This window comes from Pezoporus flaviventris, unplaced genomic scaffold, assembly GCF_033815535.1.
Source record: "Pezoporus flaviventris isolate CSIRO_AGI_PZ_B2104156 unplaced genomic scaffold, CSIRO_AGI_Pfla_v1 ptg000213l, whole genome shotgun sequence".
NCBI lineage: Eukaryota > Metazoa > Chordata > Aves > Psittaciformes > Psittacidae > Pezoporus > Pezoporus flaviventris.
Window position 1 is genome coordinate 4,409,087 of NW_026892761.1, and position 16,881 is coordinate 4,425,967.

General features: G+C 56.1%; 2 protein-coding genes and 1 long non-coding RNA gene across 11 annotated transcripts in view; 1 reads left to right on the forward strand and 2 right to left on the reverse strand.

Moving 5' to 3' along the window:
- The first annotated feature begins 1,873 nt into the window (after positions 1 to 1,873).
- Positions 1,874 to 7,111, forward strand: TGIF2 (TGFB induced factor homeobox 2). 3 transcript variants are annotated; one of them, XM_061441365.1, is made up of 3 exons: positions 1,874 to 2,118; positions 2,952 to 3,190; positions 6,464 to 7,111. In XM_061441365.1, exons 1-3 carry the CDS (start codon positions 2,079 to 2,081, stop codon positions 7,046 to 7,048), a joined length of 864 nt encoding a protein of 287 aa, XP_061297349.1. In that variant the 5' UTR covers positions 1,874 to 2,078; the 3' UTR covers positions 7,049 to 7,111. The 3 variants fall into 3 exon arrangements, with proteins under 3 accessions (XP_061297349.1, XP_061297352.1, XP_061297351.1); XM_061441368.1 differs by lacking the exon at positions 1,874 to 2,118 and adding an exon at positions 2,143 to 2,404; XM_061441367.1 differs by lacking the exon at positions 1,874 to 2,118 and adding an exon at positions 2,729 to 2,867.
- On the reverse strand, positions 7,111 to 10,090 carry LOC133262322 (uncharacterized). Its single transcript, XR_009741275.1, has 3 exons — positions 10,034 to 10,090; positions 8,967 to 9,336; positions 7,111 to 7,376 (listed from the first exon to the last, which is right to left on the reverse strand). It is a non-coding gene; the product is annotated as an uncharacterized LOC133262322 (long non-coding RNA).
- Positions 10,091 to 10,972: 882 nt separating this feature from the next.
- The window catches only part of DLGAP4 (DLG associated protein 4), a 128,695-nt gene continuing 122,786 nt past the window's right edge, over positions 10,973 to 16,881 (reverse strand). For all 7 annotated transcript variants that reach the window (XM_061441666.1, XM_061441664.1, XM_061441667.1 and 4 more), the window contains 3 exons: positions 15,179 to 15,270; positions 13,978 to 14,130; positions 10,973 to 13,271 (listed from right to left, as the gene is read on the reverse strand). In XM_061441666.1, coding sequence (XP_061297650.1) covers positions 13,056 to 13,271; positions 13,978 to 14,130; positions 15,179 to 15,270 — 461 coding nt within the window. In that variant the 3' untranslated portion in view covers positions 10,973 to 13,055. The remainder of the gene's footprint in view (positions 13,272 to 13,977; positions 14,131 to 15,178; positions 15,271 to 16,881) is intronic.

Below are 16,881 nucleotides of genomic sequence, written 5' to 3' on the forward strand. Positions count from 1 at the left end.
CAGGTGCCCCTGTTCAGGTGTCCCCTGTTCAGGTGTCCCTGTTCAGGTGTTCCTGTTTGGGTGTTTCTGTTCAGGTGTCTCTGTTCGGGTGTCCCATGGGTGCCCTGGTGCAGATGTCCCTCTTCAGGTGCCCCTGTTCAGGTGTTCCTCTTCGGGTGTTCCTGTTCAAGTGTCTCTGTTCAGGTGTCCCTGTTCAGGTGTCCCTGTTTGTGTGTCCCTTTTCAGGTGTCCCTGTTCGGGTGTTCCTGTTTGGGTGTCCCATGGGTGTCCCTGTTCAGGTGTCCCTGTTCGGGTGTCCCTGTTCAGGTGTCCCTGTTCAGGTGTTCCTGTTCGGGTGTCCTGTTGAGGTGTTCCTGTTTGGGTGTCCCATGGGTGTACTGTTCAGGTGTCCCTGTTCAGGTGTCCCTGTTCAGGTGTCCCTGTTCGGGTGTCCTGTTCAGGTGTTCCTGTTCGGGTGTTCCTGTTCGGGTGTCCCTGTTCCGGTGTTCCTGTTTGAGTGTCCCTGTTCGGGTGTCCCTGTTCAGGTGTCCCTGTTCGGGTGTCCCTGTTCAGGTGTTCCTGTTCAGGTGTCCCTGTTCGGGTGTTCCTGTTCGGGTGTCCCTGTTCGGGTGTCCCTGTTCAGGTGTCCCTGTTCAGGTGTCCCTGTTCAGGTGTTCCTGTTCGGGTGTCCCTGTTCAGGTGTCCCTGTTCGGGTGTCCCTGTTCAGGTGTCCCTGTCCGGGTGTTCCTGTTCGGGTGTTCCTGTTTGGGTGTCCCTGTTTGGGTGTCCAGGTGTCCCTGTTCAGGTGTCCCTGTTCGGGTGTTCCTGTTCGGGTGTCCCTGTTTGGGTGTCCCTGTTCAGGTGTCCCTGTTCGGATGTCCGGTTCAGGCGTTCCTGTTCGGGTGTTCCTGTTCGGGTGTCCTGTTCGGGTGTCCCTGTTCGGGTGTCCCTGTTCGGGTGTCCCTATTCAGGTGTCCCTGTTTGGGTGTCCCTGTTCAGGTGTCCCTATTCAGGTGTCCCTGTTCAGGTGTCCCTGTTCAGGTGTTCCTGTTCGGGTGTCCCTGTTCAGGTGTCCCTGTTCGGGTGTCCCTGTTCAGGTGTCCCTGTCCGGGTGTTCCTGTTCGGGTGTTCCTGTTTGGGTGTCCCTGTTTGGGTGTCCAGGTGTCCCTGTTCAGGTGTCCCTGTTCGGGTGTTCCTGTTCGGGTGTCCCTGTTTGGGTGTTCCTGTTCGGGTGTCCCTGTTCAGGTGTCCCTGTTCGGGTGTTCCTGTTTGGGTGTCCCTGTTCAGGTGTCCCTGTTCGGATGTCCTGTTCAGGCGTTCCTGTTCGGGTGTTCCTGTTCGGGTGTCCTGTTCAGGTGTTCCTGTTCGGGTGTCCCTGTTCGGGTGTCCCTGTTCGGGTGTCCCTGTTCAGGTGTCCCTGTTTGGGTGTCCCTGTTCAGGTGTCCCTATTCAGGTGTCCCTGTTCGGGTGTCCCTGTTCAGGTGTCCCTGTTCGGGTGTCCCTGTTCAGGTGTTCCTGTTCGGGTGTCCCTGTTCGGGTATCCTGTTCAGGTGTCTCTGTTCGGGTGTCCCTGTTCAGGTGTCCCTGTTTGGGTGTCCCTGTTCAGGTGTCCCTATTCAGGTGTCGCTGTTCGGGTGTCCCTATTCAGGTGTCCCTGTTCGGGTGTCCCTATTCAGGTGTCTCTGTTCGGGTGTCCCTGTTCGGGTGTCCCTGTTCGGGTGTCCCGGATGGGTGCTGGGTGCAGCGCCGTGCGGGGCTGTGGGGTGTCCCTCCGGGCACCGTGTCTGGGCGCGGGGCTGCCGCCAGGTCCCGGCCCGTGTGGCGGCGGGGCGGGTGCCGCTGCCCGGTGCGGCGGCGGTGACAGCCGGGGGCGGGCGGGCCGGGGCCGGGGCCGGGGCCGGGGGCGGGGGGCCCGGCCGAGTTCCTGCCTCCTCGGGAACAAAGGGAACTCTGTCTCGGCATCTGTCACCGCCGCCCACCCAAAACTTTTCGCTGCGCCTCGGCCGCCCGCCCCGCCGCCGCGGGAGGGCCCCGCTGCACCCCCGGCAACCGGCACCGGGCACCGGAGCGGCGGCGGCGGCGCGACCCCGGGGCGGCCCATGCAAGGGCCGAGGCGGCGGCGGCGGCGGCGGCCCGGGGGTAAGAGCGCAGCGGGGCGGGCGGCAAACATGGAGTCCCGGCCGGGCTGCGGCGCGGCGGAGCGCAGCCGAGTGGAGCCGAGGGGCTCCGGGCCGGGCCGAGCGGACCCGAACCGTCTCGAAGAGCGCCGAGCCGGGCTGGGGGTGCGGGCACGGCGCGGTCCCAACGCCTTTGTGCGGCCGGGCCGGGCCGGGAGCCGCCCCCGGCGTGAAAAGTTTGCGGGAGCCGCGGCCGGGCGCGCTCGGGGGTTTTGTTCCCTCCCCGCGCCGCTTCCAACTTGGCCGAGGTTGTTCGCGCAGTTCGGGGCCGGTCGTGCCCGGTGCGGGGCCGCGGGCGGGTCTCCGGTTCCTCTTTCTTTCCCCTCCGCCTCCCCCCCGGAGCGGGGCGCGGAGGTGCGGGAAGGGGGGGGGGGGGGCCGGGTTCGCCGCTCCCCCGCTTTGTGTCTGCGGGGCCCGGCCCGCGGTACCTGTTGCGGGGAGGGGGGGGCGGCGGTGACAGCGGCGCGGGGAGGCCGCACAATGACCCCGCGTGGTGCCTTGGCCCCGCAGCGGCTCCGGCCTCTTCCTCCGGCCGGGATGGATTTACTTGGAGCTCCCCCCCTCCGTGTTCCGTTTGTTATCGGCGAGCCCGAGACCCCCAGAGTGCCGGGAGGGGGGGGGGGATCAGGCGGTGCCTGTAACTCTTCTCCCCTCGGGGGGCTCATCTGCATCACCCCAAAGCTGGGCACGGAGCCGCCCCCCATGTTTGAGGTGCGGGGGGGGGGTGGCTGTGGCTGTGCTCCCCCCTGCACTCCCAGCCTGATGCCCGCTGTTCGGTCCCCTCCTCCTTGGCAGGCTTTAAGCAGGAGAGGTCTGCGGGCAGCTCCACCATGTCGGATAGTGACCTCGGGGAGGACGACAGCGCCACGTCCCCCGACCCCTCTCAGCCCAACAAGAGGAAGAGAAGGGGCAACCTCCCCAAGGAGTCTGTGAAGATCCTCCGGGACTGGCTCTACGAGCACCGCTTCAATGCCTACCCCTCGGAGCAGGAGAAGCTCAGCCTCTCGGGGCAGACCAGCCTCTCTGTGCTGCAGGTAGGAGCCAGTCCCCACGTCTTGGGGGTGCTGCTGGGTCCTGTGCCGCGGGGCTTGGGAAGGGCCGGACTGCGAGAACCCTGCTGGAGATCCCAAAGGATTTGGGATGCTGGAATCACTTGCCACTGAAAGGCAGTGAGGAGGCAAGCGAGGGAACGCAGGGGAGCAAAGCCACTGGCACATGGCAGCATCCTTTTGGGAAGAGGGCTGAGCCCTGGGGACCAGTTTTATGGCAGTGCTGGAGTAGAGGTTTTTGGCTGGCCAGAACATGGATGGACTGGGATGGGGACCAACTCAGCAATACTCTGTTAGTAACAGCCCCTATGGGTGGGAGGGCTTCAGGGGGGGCTTCTTTATCCTCTTCCCCTGGACACCCCCAGTAAAGGGGCCAGGGCTACTGCCCCTCTGCAGCCCCAAGGACTGGCTGGCCAGCTGCACCCAGTTACACCAGGTGTATTAAGGAAACCCCAGTCCAGCTGAGTGCTCTGGGGCAGGTGTCCCCTGGTTGTGGGTTGATTGTTCTCCTTGGGGTGCTGTGATGGATGCCCAGCCAGGAGCAGCGGGCATGAGCAGTGCTTTTCCTTTCAGCTTTGGCTTTCACCCTGCCTGCTCTTAGGGTGTCAGGAAGAGCTGCCTGTCCCACTGATCCATGGGAACACCAGCAGCCTTCCTGACAGGGAAGGAGATGCTCTGGTTCTGACAGCAGGGTAGGAAACAGCTCTTGTGTGCAGGGCAGCAGGCAAGGGGCAGTGGGTTTGCAGCTGAGCTCCTCTCCTTGGGCTTTCCCCTGCACCCCTGGCTTCTTTCCCTGTAGCTCAGCATGGCCCTGGCCAGGCAGACACTGGTGTGTGGGCAGTGGCTGTGTCTAGTTTCCATCTTCCTGGCCAAGGCCAACTTTCTTTTCATTTTAATGGATTATTTAAATCCTGGTTTTGCACCAAGTTTGTGTCCGAGCTGCTCTGAGGTGCTGGTCCCGGGAGGGCTCGAGTCAGAGCACAGCGATGGGTTTGGGGCTGCAGGAATCTGGGGTTGTCATGGACCGGGGCTGGTGCGGACAGGACAAACCCAGATATATGGCCTCTGGCATACAGGGGTTTACCCAAGGGCTTGTGGCAGTGTTTGTGCCCTGGGCAGTTTGGGTCCAAGGAGGATGCTGCAGGCACACGGGCTTGTTTTGAGGTGTGGCTTTGCACTGGCTTTTTGTCCCATGGGACTCCCTGCAGCCACTGTGTGCCTGATGCAGAGGCTGCCCAGTGTCCCCCCCCCCCCCCCCCCCCGGCTGGGGGTCCCCTCCGGGGGCATTTCCCATGGCTGCCACTGGGGTTTGTGTCAGTCTGAGGTGACCCAACAGGCTGCATCTGGGAGGAGAAGCCTGTTGGGTGGGTGGAGGTGTGGGACACGCTTTGGCTGCAGGGTTTGATCCATCAATGCTGATCCAACACCTCCAGGAGCCTCTTGAGCTCAGGGCTCTGCTGCTGCTGCGGGCCACGCACCCCTGGTTGTTCAGTTGTGTATCCAGGGAGCTGGAGCCAGGGATCAGAAGCACAGCACCCCGGCTCTGCAGGGCAGAAAGTGGGGAGGTACAAAAGCAGTGCCTGCTCCTGGCGAGGCTTCCAGGACAACAGCAGCTTTCCAAGCGTGTGCCCTCCTGTGGGGATGGGCTCCTCCTCCCTGCAGAGGGGATGCTGCTCTCGTGGTGGTGGAGGGGGCAGACACTGCCCAAAGGGACAGCCCAGGTGTGCTTGTGGTGGGGCCAAGCGATGGCTGTGCTTGGAAAGAAGCAAAAAGCTTCTTGCTTCAAAGCTGAGGTTGATCCCAGCTCCTGGGTGGGTGACACCGTGCGGTGCGCTGCGGTGTCACTGGTGCCTGTGCCCATCTCTGTGCTGCCTTCTCCAGAGGGAGCTGAAAGCTGGAAGGAGATGTTGGGGGCACAGCAGGATTTTAGGAGCTTCTCGGTGCTGGTTGGGGTTTTTGTTGGAAGTCCAGCCCTCTGGTTGGGGATTACAGCGACTGATGGCCATGGGATCACAAGATCATGTCATGGGGACCCAGCTAAGGCTCGCAAGGGAGGGTTTGGAAGGGAAAAAGGGGTGAGACGAGTGTATGTGAGGATGTTAAATGACAAATACTGTCTCAAAGACAAAGAACAACTGAGATCTCGCTGCGATCGAAGTTGTGGTGAGTTCTCTCTCCCTGGGGGAAATATTTTCCATAGCTGTTGATTTAGCAAAGATCAGTCATTCCCCCCTCCACGATTTATTCTCTTCTAATTGTTTTCTAGGAAGAAAGCAGTTATTTTAATGCAGCATTTTATAGAAAGATGCTGAAACAATACATGGCCAAGGCTGAATACATGGCCAAGGCTGAATACATGGCTGCTGTGTTTCTGAAGGGCTTCCTCTTTGGTGTGCAGATGTTTGGAAGAGGTTTAAAGTTGGCTGTAGCCTCGTTGGCAGGAGGCACGGGAAGGTGTGGATGTACTGCTGCAATCCCTGCCACCCCCGTAGGGGATGGGGGGCTGCAGCTCCCTGAGCTGATGGGGTTTAGGGTTTTCCATCCGTGCTGCTGTCTGTCTGCTCTGTGCAGCCTCAGTGCTCCCATCCAGGCTGGCACCTGGAGATGGGGAAAACTCACCCCAGAACAAACACCTGCTTGGTGCTGTTGGGCTCCACGCTGGCTCTGTGCAACACCCCAGGCTCTGGCTGCAGGATAGGAGGGACCCTCAGGAGGGTGCTGGAGGCTGCACCCTGCTTCATCTGCACAAGGCTGGGCACTGTCAGCTGCTGGGACTTTGGGGTGTCAGTGCTGGGCCCATCCTTCCCTGGGGAAACGGGCTGGGCAGCTCCAGTGTGCAGCCTTGCTGCGGATCATGGGGTGGCTCAGCCCCAGAACTGCCAAGACTCTTTTTGATACTGGCACGATGAGAAGGTGCCAGTGGTGGTGTCGGGCGCTGGCACCATGCACGGTCCCTGCCCGGGTGTGCTGGCAGGGCTCAGGGGGAGCGTTGTGCCACAGGCAGCCGGGATGGGGCTGCAGAGAGGAAGGGGCTGGTGGTGCCAGGCAGGAAGCAGCCGGCGTTGGGGTTTCCGTGCATGCCTGGGCAAGCCCTGCCTGGAGCAGCTCTGCCTCTGCGGAGCCCCACGGGAGGGAGGTGCAGGGCTGGGGGGCAGGAACAGTGTGGGAGCTGCTTGCTGGCTTTGGAGAGGCTTTTGCTACCTTGGCTTCGGGCTCCCAGCCCTGTGCTGACAGCGCTGTGCCCTTCTCTCCTCCCAGATCTGCAACTGGTTCATCAACGCGCGGCGGCGGCTGCTCCCCGACATGCTGCGCAAGGACGGGAAGGACCCCAACCAGTTCACCATCTCCCGCCGAGGGGGCAAAGCCGGCGACGTGGCCCTGCCGCGGGGGGCTGCTGCCGGCTCCGGGGTGCTGGTGGTGCCCCCCGTGACGGCCGCGGGGGCCTCCAAGGTGCTGTCCATGTCCGTGTGCCCGCAGGTACTGTGCCACCCTGCCCAGGCGCTGGGCAGCAGCCTCACGGTGGTGAGCGCCCACAGCCCCGACTGGGAGAAGCCGCCTGGGCCGCAGCGAGCGGAGCCGGACCCTGTCCCCAAGGCAGCGCTGGGTGCCCCCGGCAGCACCATGACCCTGCTGGCCCGCGCCGAGGCAGCCAGCCCCACCAGCGGACTCTTCAACACGCCCCCCCCCACACCCCCAGAGCTCTTTGGGGACGACTTCAGCAGCTTCCAGCTGCTGGTGGAGGTGGCTCTGCAGAAGGCGGCGGAGCTGGAGTCGCAGCGGCAGGGGGGGCAGCTGCCCCTCTCGCCCCAGACTGAGCCCCCCGCAGCCGCCCTCTCCAAATAACCCCATGGCCAGGTCCTTGGGGTGCCTGACCCCCCCCCTTCCCCCCTACCGGTGCCACCCACCTGCCTGCACCCCCTGACCAGCTCGTCATGGAAGAGGACTCCTGCCTTTTGTGGGGCTCTGGTGTCTGTGCCAGCCAGGATGGGGAGAGGAGGGACTGTCCCATGGCTCCCATCTGCTGCCCTTGGGAGGATGTGGCCGTTGTGAAAAGACCTTTGCAGCTTTACTGACCTCTCCCTGCCGCCACGGAGGGTTACTGTGGAGCTCCCCTTGGGAAACCTGCTGACTTCTTTTTCTCTGCCCTGTAAACAAGGGTCCAACGCCGCTTCTGCAGGGAGAGAAAGAGAGAATTGATGTTTGTTTTAAAGTTGGTGTCTGTTTTAAGGACTGTGGATGAAAAGCTTTTCCTCCCAAATCTCTCATCTCTTTCCCCACTCCCCCTCCTTTTTATTTCCCCTTTCTTTGTGGAGGGCCCTCCTGGTACCTTGTGCTGGCAGAGCCCTGCCTTGCCCAGCGAAGGGCAAAGCACAGATGAACTGGAAACGCGAAGCCTGTGGTATTTTTTCCACATGGAAAACACGGGACCCTCCTTTTTTGTTTAGATGCTGCCAGTAGAAATCTCGATGGTGCTGTTTAGCAATTTTTTTTTGTTGAAACATTTTCCCTTTAATTGTGATTTATTATATGATTTTTATTACGTTTTTGTTTCTTCTCTTCAGCATTTCCACAGCCCCCCCCCTCCGTGTTCCTCTCCAGTTCCTGCTCAATGTTGTGCCCTGGAACAGAGAGCACGGTGCAGAGCCTGCGTGGTGCTGACTGCAGGCGGCTGCTGGGGGTGGATGTGAAGCTGAGACTGTGAAAACTTTATATCCAACTTCTTGATTTTCTCGTTTTTTGGTTAAAAACTAGTGTGGGAAGAGGCATGTTGTGGGCAGGGGCCTGTGTGGTGACCTGTTAGTGCAGCACTCCCAGCCTGCAGCCTATGGGCTCCCGGCAAACAGAGCTGCCTCATCCACCAGCTGCACTGGGAAGCAGAGGGATGAGTCCCTGCTCCCTTCCTCCTGCTCTTGCTCTCCAGGGCTGGTGGCTGCGCGGTGCTGGGGACCTCTAGTGACAAGCTGGTCCCTGCTGGGAGCTGGCTGTGCCCCAGCCTGGGCATTGCTCACCCACAGCCTGGGTGCTGCGCTGGCGCTGGGACTGAGCTGTTGCTGTTTCACTGCAAAATGTAAGTTACAGTGGTGCACACTTATGTTATCTATCCTGAGAAACACTAATCTAGGAAATTAGCCTGACTGTTGAGTTGCATGATTAGAGTTAATAACGTCCAGAGGACCTGGTGCTCTGCAGTGGTTGGAGCCAGAGGTGCTGGGGGAGCAGCACCCTGCAGGGTGGTGGGGCCTGGAAGGGAGCAGCACTGCTTTTAGTGGCTGGTGCTGCCCTTCCCTTTTCTTCAGAGAGAAGGTGATGGGGAGAGGAGCTCCCGAGTGCTGCTGGGGCTGCAGAAGGTTTGTGCCAGTGCTGTGTCACAGGCTGGGTGCCCCTGAGCTGCACAGGGCTGGCTCCAGCACTGGCATGCACAGAGGATGCTTATGGGGTGGCTGTGAACATCCCCTTCCTCCTCTCCCCCAGCTCCATTTTACACCCAGCCTTTGCTCCCTGCCTCCTTCCTGAATTTTAGGCCTCCCTCTCTTATTTGTAGGTAGCCCCCACCCTGCAGGTCAGTTTCCTCCCCCCAGAGAGGCTTTTTGGTCTCCTCCCGTTAATTTTGCCCCAGTCAAACCAAAGCGGTTTCCTCCCCGAGGGCAGGAGTGCTACAGCTCTGCCTGGGCCATGGACCTGGAGATGGACCAGAACGCGAGGGGAGGGCAGGGATTGTTGGAACGAAACGCACGGAGCAAAACAAAACTGCTGTAAATACCTTTTTGTTCGTTCTTCCGTTGTCAAATAAAAGTTTTCTAGTTTGTTTCTTGTTTTTTAAGTACGAGCCGTGTGTGAGCCTGGACTGCGTCAGCTGCGGTGGCTTCACTTGCTCCTCCCTTACCACCAGCTCCCACCTCCTGATGTCCGGCAAAGCTGCTTCAAGGGCCTGAGGAATGTGCTGGGTGTGGAAGAAGCGGGGCCAGTGCCTGGCACGGGCCATGCTCCAGGGGTTGGTCTGATGGGATGTGATGTGCTCGCTTCCCACAGCATGATCATGGAGCCGGGAAGCATCTGGCAGCAGCAGAGGGCTGATGTGTTTGTGTCTCCTCTCCTCCTGGCCAGCACTGTGGAAATGAGACAAGCAGCCCCTTGGAAGGGGAAGAAAGAAGCAATGTCAGTGGGGTTCCTTCACAATTTGCTGGGGCTGGAGCCTGGGAGGTGGGCAGAGACCCAGAGGACATGGGCACTGCAGAAGGGCTGAGTGAGCCCCTTGTATGCCCTAGCAGTGTGAATGCTGGTTCTTCACACAGAGCTTCAGGCTCTGTGCCAGGTTGGTGACTGCTTCCCTTGGGATGAGACATGCCCTCCACCACAGCAGGGGTTAGCACCAACTCAAGCCCTTTGCAGCCCCCTTACCACTGGCCTGCTACGGCGTAGGGTGACCCGATGGGCTCTGTGCCCCTTCCCCGGCTCCCCTGCCCTATGGAAGGATGGAGGCACAGGGCCCCAGGGTCACCCCTGGGCAGCTCTGGTGACAGGGCTGGCAGCGGGCATCCCGCAGCCTGTGCTTTGTGCTCATGGTGAGGAATGGGGCAGGGGCCAGCACTGGGGCAGGGGACTGTGAGCTCAATGAATGTGAACTCTGCCTGCCCCTCCTGCAGCCTCTGCTGAGCATCTCGGGGCTCCTGAGGACCCATGGGAGGGGTAAGGGACCAGTGCAAGGCATCACACCGCACCCCGCAACAGCGTGACCGGGATGACCAGCAAGGGTGCCTGAGCCCACAGGGACGTGTGGTCAGCGCAGTGCAAACCATCCCCTCCTGCTTCCTGCCGTGCTGCTCGTACCTGGCTGGTCCTCGCTCTCCCGGTTCTGCTTCTCAGGGCACACCCCATGGCGCCCCGCTTCTGGGGCACTGGCCTCCCAGACACGTGCGGGGCTGGTACCGCAGGCAGGCAGCGGCACACGGGGTATGCAGAGGATAAACGTGAGCGCGGAGCCGAGCAGAGAGGACAGCAGCACCGAGCAGGCGGGGGACGGACAGGGGATGCACAGCGCACAGGCTCACCCTTCCCCAGGGACACCCCGCCTTGCGCTGCCCTCACACAACACCCGGGGGCTCTGCCCCGCACAGCACAGCACAGCCCAGACCTCCCCCGAGGTGCCCAGGGCGGGCTCAGCCGCTCGGGCCTGCGGGGAGCTGTGGGGCGAGGCGCAGCCATCCCCGCCCGCCCCGCTGCTCCCCCTCCGCCCCGCCCCCTCTCGGCACGCACGCATCCCATTTGCCACAGCAGTCACACAGCCTGCTGTGATTGGCTGCCAGCACCAGCCGCCCCGCCCACTGGCTTACCCGGAAGTGCATTCAACACGGAACGCCAACCCCCTTATGCACACAGGGCGCAGCCATTTTGTTTCACCCGCCATCTTATAGCAGGGAGCAGCCATTTTGTTAAACGTCACGCAGCTCTGATTGGCTGAGAGCTCTTTCTTGACATCCACGTGCGTTCAGGCTCCCCCCTGATTGGCTGCTGCCGCCTCAGGACCCAGAAGAGTAAAAAGACAGAGATTTATATATAATTATCTATATAAAGGGGTATGAATATGTATAAACACATCGGTTTCAGACATATACATCTATATTTGTAGATATTTTAATATATATATGTACATTTATAAAGCTGTCAAGATTAAATATATATAGTCCCGTCCCCCCCCCACCAGCCCATTGCAGCCCAGCACCACACACCCCACTGGGAATAAAGAGGGAGAGAGACCAGCAGGCGCTGTAAAGTCAGACTGCATCTGTTTATTGATCGTGGTTTGTATGGTAAGTCAGCCAGCTGCCCTTGCTGCTGTGAGTTCTCCTCCTCCAAGGTGGCAGGAAACAAAATGAGCCCCAGAAAAACCAGCCTTCCAGGCCAGCTCCCCCCCACAGCAGCCTCAGACACGGCTGGAGGAGTAAATAAGAACAAACAAACCAACCACCCTTTTCCTTTGTGTCCCCGGTTCAGTGCTAGAGATCTCGAAAACAGCATCTTTACAACAGTGCAACCCAACACATCAGTATCTCTACCCACAACCGTCAAAACCAATGCAGGATTTGAGTTACATTAAACCCAATTTCACATTTGAGAGTAAATCTCTAAGAGCATCTGTGCATGGACAACAGTTCACAGCATATAATTGTAACTCAGCCATCATTCACAATTTACCTTTACTTTTTGCCTTCTGGATCACCAACACCCTCGTTGGGATTCAGACTCCATCTCTGGGATTCTACCCCCATAAAAGTAACACACAATCTCCCAACTCATTCGAGCAAGTGAAGGGAAAAAAACCAAACCCAAATCGCACCAGATCACTCCGAATGAGGCCAAATGCTCTGCTTTTTGGAGGGGGTGGCAAAGAATTTGGTGGTGGCAGATGTGGCTTCAAGAAGCCAGGCTGAAAAGGAGACCTACAAAGGGGAAAAATGAGCTAAAAAATATGTAGCAATCCTTCCTCTACCCAGAGAGCAGGGAGATAAGGAAAAAATAGTCATCTGATTACACACAGGGTATATATTTTTACACACACTTTTACACACATCTAGATATAGTACATGTAAAAATATATGCTATACATATGCCCATTCTCACCAAGGTGCTTTTAAGCACACCGTCTGCACTGTGTGTATGGGCATGTATACGTGTGTATGAATTCAATGTACAGGTACTACTAAGTGTATATGTGCATATGTACACATACATACAGGCAGGCAGCCTACCACCAGCTACCTGTGCCTTCCTCTGTACAAAACCCACTCCTCCCACCCTGATATACCATCACACTGCCCCTGTGAAACAGGTTCCCCCCACCCCCCAGTGTAGCAGCTTCTTTCTCAACACGCAATTCATTGAAAATAATCTCATAAAAAATAAAAGAGGAGGAAAAAAAAACCCAACAAAGTGAAGCATGTGTGGATCGTGCCTGGAGTTGCTCTGTGCTCCTTCAGCTCCTGGGCCTGGAGTAGGGTAGTGCTCTCCCCAAATCAGCTAGCCAAGCACTGTCCCCCCCCCCCCCCCCCCCTTTGCTACCTTATTGCACATTTGCTTCTGGGCTGCATTTCAACAACTCTGCAGTTACATTCCACAGACCCTGTCATCCTCTCAACTTCAATCAAACAAGAGGAATACAAACCCATGACCCTGCCCCTGCCCACCCCATCCTCCCCCCACCCCGATATCCCCCATCAAAAGGAAAACAAAGCACCCCCCCACCCCAAGAAAGGCTGCTTGCTAGCAGAGTGCAACAGGAGTACACACTGAATGGGTGTTCTCTTCGGGAGCTCGGTGGAAGAGAGGTTGTTTCTAACACGGTTAAACAAAGCCATGCAAAGGGGTGGGAGAAAGGAGGCAGGAGCAGGTCAAACTAAAAGGATGAGAAGGAAGAACAGAACCGAGGAGGAGGAAGAACACAGCATGGCAAGTGCTCAAGGCTTCATGTTGTCTTGTCCTCTTCTTGTAAACAAGCTAATAATTCTCATTAGATAGAACAAGTAAAAAGACCGAAGGTCCAAGTCGAGGGGTCGGAGTTTCCAGGAGTCTCTTCAGTCCCTTCAGCAACACCACAGCCAGGGAGAAAACGAGGGGGAATTCCTCTTTTTTTTTGTTGTTTTGTTTGTTTTTTTTTTTAAAATCTTCATTACTTAAAGCTGAGAGGAAAAAAAAAAAAAGCCAACTCGGGAGCCCTTTGCGAGCATGGCTCATTGTCTCCAGACTCAAGAAACCACACTAGTTTAAGAGAACCTTTTGTGTTTTGTTTTTTTTTTTTTTGTTGCCTTTTTAATGACTTATAAAAACCACACGGTTCCTTCCTCTGCCCCTGGGCTCAAAGGCGGGTCTGGGCCTCGGGGACGTAGATCTCGATGCTGTCTGCGCTCTCCGTGGCCGAGTTCTGCCGCACCGAGGCCGCCCGCTTGGCTGCCATGAGACGCTTGCGAGCTTCCTGGCGCTGCTTGTCTGAATCAGAGGCTTTGTCCCGGTTCAGCTGGGATTTGGACTTGGCTGGCTTCTTTGGCACTGGAGGGGGTGGTTTCTTCTCCTCCTTTAGGGAGACAGTAAGGAAAAACCCAAGCATCAAAAGCTTGCTCTGATGTCGTGGGGACTCGTGGCATGAGGGACTAAGCAATGAGATCAAGTGGCAGGTGAAAGAAGCAGGAGCAGCTCTTGAGCAAAGGTCTCAAAATGAGCTTCTCCTACGTCTAGAAATGTGCTATTTTGCGTTGCATGGTACACAGGCCTTTGGTGAAGTGGATTAGGGTTTGTAGAGTCAGCCCAGCTACACATCAGAGCACATGAAGACTGAACTCAACTTTAATATGCCACCCTGCCCAGAGCCATAGTCCTCCTACCTACTCTCCTCTTTAGGCAGGCAGCCTGGACACAGCCTGTGCTGCATTTTCAAAAGGTTCCAGTAGGTGTTTTTTAGACTACTCCAACACCAGGAATAGTTAAAGCCTCTTCATACAGTGCTTGTAACACTAGAGGCCTCTGCATCCCTGCTTTAAGCACACACCACCACTCATCACTCTGCTCTCTCTCCATCATACCACTTTTTTCCCCTTGTACAAAATTGTTTCCACTATTACTCAAGAGGAATGCTCTCAGTACATTGCAAGGCTGTGAGATTACACTGCACAAGGGCAAGGAGGTAAAAGCCCTAGAGATCTTCTGTCTGCAGACAGAAATAGACCTCGCATACCCGAATGCCTGCAAGGTGCTCTGGCCAGTCTCAACAACCCCACACTCACCTTTCTCTCCGGTGTCTCTGCCAATTGCCAGCTATTTGCTTTCAGGTGGTACAGCTCATCAAACTTCATGCTGATGTCTTCAATGGACAACTGGAGGAGATCCCAAAACCCAGCTAGGTCCTGGGCTGTGGGTCTGGGATTGGCATTAGGGTTCTGTAAGGGAAAGCATAAAAAGCCCTTTCAGATATGTTCTCCAGCTTGAAGGTCCACAGTATGCGATTCAGAGCTAGAACACTGGTTTCTTACAGAGAGATCCTGATTTCAGAGTGATAATAATGGAAGCGAGCACAACACGATGCAAAGCAGAGCTCTAACACCTGAGAACTGGCATGTTAGGGCATAGTGACTGAAAGAAGCCAAAGCTTTCATGAGTTAAATTACTTTGCTACATCCCCCACAAAACAGTCTGAAAGCATTGGTATTTCTCAGGCTAGGCTGAAAACTTTAAGTAGCCTAAGTTTCTTTCATGAACAGATTCTTCCAAGTTCTGAGACATCTGAACTCCATCATATACCTGGATCATCTCAGGAAACCATGGGATCAGGTCTGAGCAACTCTACTCTCAATTAGCCCTGTTCAGCTTCAGCTCTCAGCGAGGCAAACCCTTGCACTACATTCAAAGAGACCCAACCCCAACAGTGCTTTGTGACCCAGAAGGACAGCCCTGTTGGGACAGTTTTACCATACAAGTAAGCAACACGCAAAACAAGCATGTCTGGAGGACGACAGACTTTTCAAACATATTCCCCCCCCCCCCCAATTTGGCAAAACCTCACTGATTCCCCTCAAAAAAGCCCTTTAGGAGTAACAAGTAGCTGTTTCTAGCACAAACAGGAGTGTGGCCAGCTGACAATTCAGACCCAGAGACCTGGTGTATTCAGCATGCCCTGAGCAGCAGCTCAAGAGAATTCCCCACTGCTCATGTAAGTGCCAAAAGGAAGTGCAAACACTCCTCCCTGAGCACAGCACAGCACAACAACTGTCTGTGCAGGAGAGGGTGAGGTGACAGCATCCCACTGCTCAGCTGCTGGCTTAAATCAGCATTCATCCGGCATGGCATGGTGCTCAGGTTGTAGGTGACAGCTACACTGGCTCTGGTTTTAGTGACAGCAGCCTGTTAGTACCTGATCATGTTCGTGTTATGCTGTTGAAACAGATACATCCCCTTCTCAAAAACTAGGAGAAATAGATCCAGACTCACCAAGTTTTGTTCACAGAGACCATGGAATTGCTGGAATTTCTGTGACATTAGTAACTGTGCACTGCCCACTGCACTCAGGACTTTTCCTAAGACTGCAAGGGAGAAAAACCAAGAACAGACTATTAAATGCAGCAATGAACTCAAGTGTTTCTGGAGTAAAGAAACACTTCTGAATCATTAGAAAAGGAGTTTCAGCGATCCCCAAGGAACTGACTGCTCTCAGGGAAAGAAGATGTACTGAAACAATTAAAATCTTTGTCATCTGCTATTGTCAAAAGCAGGCCAGCCTGAGAACACTGTATTGGAAGGGGCAGAATGTACCCTGAACTGCCCTCATCCCATCAGACAAGCCATTAGCACAACCCAGCGAGCAGCTCTGCACAACCTGCTCTTGCACTCAATGCATGAGGTTGAAGTAGCAAGGGACAAGAGATCTGTCTCCAAACTCCATTTACCAGCAGGGATGAAAACACTGGCAGGCTTAGGGCTTTTGATATCCAGGACTTTACACTGCTCTTAGTGGGTTTTCCAAGAAGCCTCTGGGCATGGCAACATTCCTCTGCTCATTAATGGAGAACACGGTATGGGCTTTTCCCTTCCAAGGGCATGGCTGAAAGGTTCACAGTGCATGAAACTGCACCACAAACAGAGATGAATCAACCCCTCTTCTCACTGGTCTGCTGTTGTACCTAACTGAATCAGTTCTGAATGTTTCTAGATCTTGGTGGGACGAGTGTAAACCAGGCTCCTCCATACCCACCACCTTCTCAGTTTCACAATCTATTCTGAGATTGCTCTTAAGGTCACAGATATAACACCACACTGGTCTTGGTGCCTTTTCTTGCCAGAGCACTCTTGCCACAGGCAAAACAAGGGCATCCCCAACACAGAGAAAGCCTTGGCACTGCCTGCCCAGGTTGGCAGCCAGTTCAGCATCTTAGTGCAATAGGATTAGAGATTAGTTCCCCAAGCCCTAGCAGCGGGAAGGAGGTATAACTGAGTCTCACCATTATTTCACCTTTCTAAGGTGTTAAGAAAATAAATCAACCAGACTCTAAACACAAAGATCCTGCCCTCTGCAGCCTAGTCAGCCCCTTCTGTCACTCTGTGCACCACGGGCATGGTTTTCACTGCAAGAAGCACAGGTTTTGCCAACTCATTTGAAAATAGCATAACAAGCCCAACTGGGACTGAACCCAATACAGTCAAGTTGCCCTGTGCTCCCTGTACATGTGCTTTGTGTGTATTTGTCACAAATTCAGCAAAGCTTTCCTCTATGAAGAAGTCTCCCCTTTGCTGTGAAGACAAGTCCACCGATTCAACAGATCAAGCAAGCTCGCACCCATTCTGCCCCACTGCCAACTAAGCTTTTACCTACCCACTGGAGTACAATGGGTTATGCAGAGAGAAGGATCCCACAGCCTTCCTGGAAAGCAATCCATTTAAGCTTTTAGCAGTTTTGAATGGTCAGAAGCTGCACCATGCCCTGCACGTCTTGCATACTGCATCACAGTACTATTTCTTACCCCATTTGCTAGAGGAAGTTACCTTATCCTTCCCAAAGTATTCCTCGTCCCAAACTCATCTCCATGTTCACTGTGGGTTGTCAGCAATGTAACTGCAGAAAGCTGATCCAACACTCAGTTACAGCTCCAGAGGAAGAGCTGCTGGGCTGCTTCCATCTGGTGTCCAAGGGCTGACAC